Source organism: Mus caroli, chromosome 13, assembly GCF_900094665.2.
Source record: "Mus caroli chromosome 13, CAROLI_EIJ_v1.1, whole genome shotgun sequence".
Lineage (NCBI taxonomy): Eukaryota > Metazoa > Chordata > Mammalia > Rodentia > Muridae > Mus > Mus caroli.
The window spans coordinates 87,343,762-87,348,807 of NC_034582.1; the positions used below are offsets into that span (position 1 = coordinate 87,343,762).

The window sequence follows — 5,046 nt, forward strand, 5'->3', positions numbered from 1 at the left end:
TATATATATATATATATATATATATATATATATATATATATATATATACACACACACACACACACACATACACACACACATATATAAAAGGAGCAAGAAGAAAGGGGTTTTAATATTTTTACCATAAAGAAATGATAATTATTGGAGGAGATAGAATTGCATTGCATGTTGGTTTATCCTGACTTGTGTATATGTGTGTTCAATGTGTACATGTATAGAAACATCATGTGGCATCCATAAGCACTTGTAATTTTTGTACTACTAAAAATGTATTTTGAAACCAATCAATATGATCACTAGAGTTAGGGTTTTTTTTGGTGTGTGTGTGGCGGGAGTAATTAAGTCACAAGGGTGGAGCCCTAGTGAATGGGATTAGTACTCTTATCCAAGAGGCTCCAGAGAGCCTGCCTTGACCTTACTATTTATGAAAGTGGCAGCTTGGTTTTGGACTTTAGAACTCTATCAGAAACAAATTTTGGAGTTGCTTGTTTGTTTTGAGAAAGGGTCTCATTTTGTAGCTGTGGCTAGTCTGGAGCTTGCTATGTAAGACCAGGCTGGGCTTGAACTCTCTGAGACTCTGCATGCCTGTGTTTCAGGAGAGCTTTGATTAAAGGCATAGGTCACTATTCTCCATTCTCTGGTTCTAAGTGTATGTAGTTTATGAGACACCCAGTTGATGGGATTTCGTTAGAGTGGTCTGAGCAGACCAGGGCTCTCCTGGGAACGAAGAGGGGCAGCTTGCTTGCTTCCTTCTGTTTCACCTTGACCCTGCTTGAGTCCTCATGCCTTGTACACACGTGTGTTTGCAGCAATACATTGAAGGGGCTAGCGAGGAATTAACAGTGCAACCTAAACGCAGCCCTACCTTGCTCTGATCCAGGGTTTGGTGTGCATGTCCAGACCACTTCCCCAGCTGCCATGTTTCTCTGAAGCCGGTGGCAAAAATCCCCTTTCTGGGGCCAGCTCCTCTGCAATCGCCCTGATGTGGTAGGGCTCAAATCCGCAGCAGCCGCCAATGTACCTGACCCCCAGGTTGTAGGCCTCTCTGGCGTATTTTTGAATATCCCATCTGGTGGCAACTCTTGGCTCCAGACCTGGAATACAATGATTGTGATGTCTCTGTTACCACCTCTGTTGTGGTTTAATGTGAAATGTCCTCCATGGGCTCCCATGTTTGGATACAATGTCCCCAGCTATGGAATACTGGGAAATATTATGAAACCTTCAGAGGGAGAGGCTTGCTGGAGGAAGTGGGTCACCTTAGGCAACCTCGATCCTGTTCTCATTCAGTTTCCCAGCTAGGGAGGTGATGTGACCAGCGACCTAACACTCCTGTGGGTTTTTCCTCCATCTCACCTCCACACGCCCATCCCAGTTTAACAAACAAACAAACAAACAAACAAACAACAAACTAACTGTCCATCTTGCTATTGTTCTCGCCGGCAAGAACACACTCGGACAACCGGATTCTTCTGCAGCAAGCTTTATTGCTTCTTCNGGAGGGAAGACCCAGAACCCGGAAAATGGTGCTGCTTATATAGCCCTCGGCGTGGCGTGTCAGCACCTGATTTGTTGCTCGCTCATCACCTCATTACTACACCCCCGAGATGGGCAGTGACTGGGCGTGAATTCACTCTCGCACTTGCGCACAAGGCTTGTTTACTAGTTAGGCACAGCGGAAGCCAGCGCCATCTTATAATGGCGATTGCTCACGGCACGGCTCTCCACATCTAACTAACTAACTAACTAACTAACTAACTAACTAACTAACATAAATGCCAGAAAGACTATGCATTCTTTAAGTAGCTTCTGTTTGGTTAACACTGAAAGTTCTTCTCTTACATGGCTTTATGCTGTAAAATTGTATCAACTTAATCACAGTAAGGGACTTTATACAAACCCCAACTTACCGAAGGGATACTCTGGGAGGTCCACAAACCCTCCCTTGCCATAGTCCGGTGTGTGGAAGCCCAAGCACTGGACCATAAGGTGAGCCTGCAGACTGGCATCTCTGAGGCCCTCTTTCATGAGCTTCATGGTCTGCAAGCTAGTCCAGGGCCCAAACCGGCAGTTGACCCCAATGATGTCCGCCCCTGTACAAGGCAATTAAGAACCATTGCAACTTATGGTGCGTTCCTTTGCTTGTAACAGTTAGGAGCCAAGCTGGCTGTGGCGCATGCCTGTAATTCCAGCATCAGATAGCAGGGTGGTAACACACTCAACACTGGCCTGTGTAGGCTACAATGATTAGAAATGATTCAATTTCATTTCCAATCAATTAATCATCAATCAATCAATCTTAGAAGCCAGCTTAGTGGTTAGCCACACTAGGATCTATAGACTTTTCCTTTTTGTTCTTTTATTTCTCTGACAATATTAAGCCAATTTTCTGCACTCCCCAAGCAGCCACTGAACTGCCATTGGACACGGGATACTTTACCTGCACGCGCCAGCTTCACCGCACACTCTCCAGGTGTCACGTCGTGCATGTCCCCCTCTGGGCCGATGCACATGGTCACAGCCACAGGTGCCCCCACCTCTCTCAAGACTTCGACAGCCCATACAGCTTCTTCCACATGCTCAAAATACTAGAAGATAGCACTTTTAAAAATCGGCCTCAATTAAAGTAGACTACTGAATGGCAAATCCCAAATGCTGTAAAACTTGTTATAAAGATGACCAGTATGTGATAGTATGTGGAACAGCTCTTGGAGAGGTGTGTCTCCATCAGATTATGCAAACAGTGGCTGTCTGAGTAAACATCTCAATTCCTTTAATCAGAATATCCGGAGTTTTATTTGCAGGTCAGTATTTGGTGACACTGTGACTGTTAGTAAAACAAAACCCATACCATTTTAAAGGTTGGCTTTAAACGACAGCTATATATTTAAAATAAAAAATTTGAAAGAACAAATCTTTCGTCACCAGAAAACCAATGTGCTATCCCTTGCACTACAGAACCACCTATGAACAAACATTTTACTTAATTGATTTGGGGATCATCTTTTATGAAACTGGGGTTGGCTCTGGAAACATATCTTACCATGTATTATACTTTACAGTGTTTTTATATCATTTCTGGGTAGGATTCCTAGACAGTCCCTAAAGCACAAAGGGAAAGGTGGAAAGATGTTCCCAGAAGGTTAGACTAAGGAGCATGAGATGGAGTGTCTATGTGTCCTTGTTGATGGTGGCTACCGTGGTCTGTCTGCTGAACCCATGTCAGCTGGAGGGATGCGTCCCAGGAGCCTCCTTTGCTACCATCATTAAAAGAGTGGCCTAAAATCACTGGACAAGAGCCAGCAGCAACCTCCCTGTGTCTTCACTTTTCTGTCTGTTTTTGTTTTTCTAGACAGGGTTTCTTTGTATAGTCCTTGGCTTTCCTGGAACTTTCTCTGTGGACCAGGCTGGCTTTGAACTCTGAGATCTGCTTGCCTCTACCTCCCCAGTGCTGGGATTTAAGGTGTGTATCACCACACCAGGTTTCTTTCTTTGTTCTTAAAAGAAATTCTACAGACTCCCATTGAGGAATGAGAAAGATAATCAAGTCAGGCTCTGAAACCAGTGGTACTATGTTCCCATCCATCTGGAAAACACAAACACAGTTTCCCAGAACCTATAGCAAGGTGCAGACAGCCCTGGGTCTTAAGGTGGTTTGTACTAGCACACAGAGTGATGGAAAAAGGGTAGCTGGACAGCTTTTGTTGTTGTTGTTGTTGTTGTTGTTGTTGTTGTTCCAAGACCTGAGTCGAGGGCTTGATACCTGGCAGGAACAACTGTGCTGGGAAATCGGGAAGAGAAGGGAGAGTCTTTCATGTCCTGTCAGAGACCAGCTGTTATGGCTTAGACACGGAATGTCCTCCAATAGGTTCCTGTTGTGAAGGCTTGGAACTCAGCTGGTGGAGCCAACACTGAGAAGGGACTGGACCACAAGGGATAGATTCATAATTTGACAGCATCTTTGGGCAGTAGTAGGAAGTGGGGTGTTGTGGGAGGAAATAGGAACTGGAGGTATCCCTTTGAAGGCCATCTTGCCTCTGGCTCCTTCGTTCTGCCCCCTCCATTTCCTGGTTGCCTAGCCTTACTCTGCCACACCCTCCTCCATCATGTTTCAGACTACAGACCAGTGAGCCAGCGGGATGAGGACTCCACCTTCAAAACCATGAGCCCAAATGATTCTTTTCTTCTCTTAAGTGTTCTTTTGTCTCAGGTACAAATCTCAGCAATGACAATAACAACAAAAACCTGACTTAATATATCAGTCCTTTTCTTTAAATTGCCATTCATACGTGCTAGGCCAAGGAGTAGCAGAGAAACATCGAGAAAGGCCAGATGGAGAAGGCAATTACTCGGTGTCATTGTTAGTGAGCTCGGATGAACCTGAGCGGCCATCTGCCTGTTAGACCTCACTCTCCGACCCTCTCCACCCCTCCCCATGCTTTCCAGCCTGGCTTCTGAGGGAAAGGGTATATCCTAAGCCTCTGTCCTTCCTTTTCTCACCGTATTGCCCCCTAAGTCAGTTACTGCAACCACTTAAACCTCAGAAAGCAAACCTCACAGAGAGCCACAGGTCCATCCCTAGCCTCACAGAGAACCCATCACGCAGCTGGCAGAGCATTGCCTGGACCGTAGTGTAACCTAAACCGCTGACCATCCATCCTCACAGAGGAAATGAGGGCCTCAGTCCAGTTCCTCTAAGCCCAGTCTTACCTCTGCAATCAAGAAGTCCACATTTTTCCTGGCAAAAACTTCTAGCTGTAGTCGAAAAATGTTTTTAATTCTAGTTTCATCCTTGTGGTACTTGTAGAGTGATGTCTGGCAGATGCCCCCTGCCACCAAAGCATCCCCTCCACCAGCCACCTCCTGGGCCAGGTCACAGGCAGCTGCATTCACGGCTTCCCACTGAGAGCAAGAGCAGAAACAGGAGCCCACTGTTATAAATATACAATAAGACAAGTCACAAAGGGAGCAAGTCAAGCCTGGCAACTGCCATTAAAGGACTGAGCATAGCCTCCTGTTATCAGTAACTCCTGTGAGTGTGTGTGT

At 45.6% G+C, this 5,046-nt stretch overlaps 1 protein-coding gene across 2 annotated transcripts in view; it reads right to left on the bottom strand.

Annotated features, from left to right (window-relative positions):
- LOC110307603 (S-methylmethionine--homocysteine S-methyltransferase BHMT2) overlaps positions 1–5,046 on the bottom strand; it is a 17,951-nt gene that overhangs the window by 5,037 nt on the left and 7,868 nt on the right. For both annotated transcript variants that reach the window (XM_021179822.2, XM_029468432.1), the window contains exons 4-7: positions 4,711–4,902; positions 2,441–2,588; positions 1,911–2,093; positions 866–1,094 (exon numbers count right to left, since the gene is read on the bottom strand). In XM_021179822.2, coding sequence (XP_021035481.1) covers positions 866–1,094; positions 1,911–2,093; positions 2,441–2,588; positions 4,711–4,902 — 752 coding nt within the window. The remainder of the gene's footprint in view (positions 1–865; positions 1,095–1,910; positions 2,094–2,440; positions 2,589–4,710; positions 4,903–5,046) is intronic.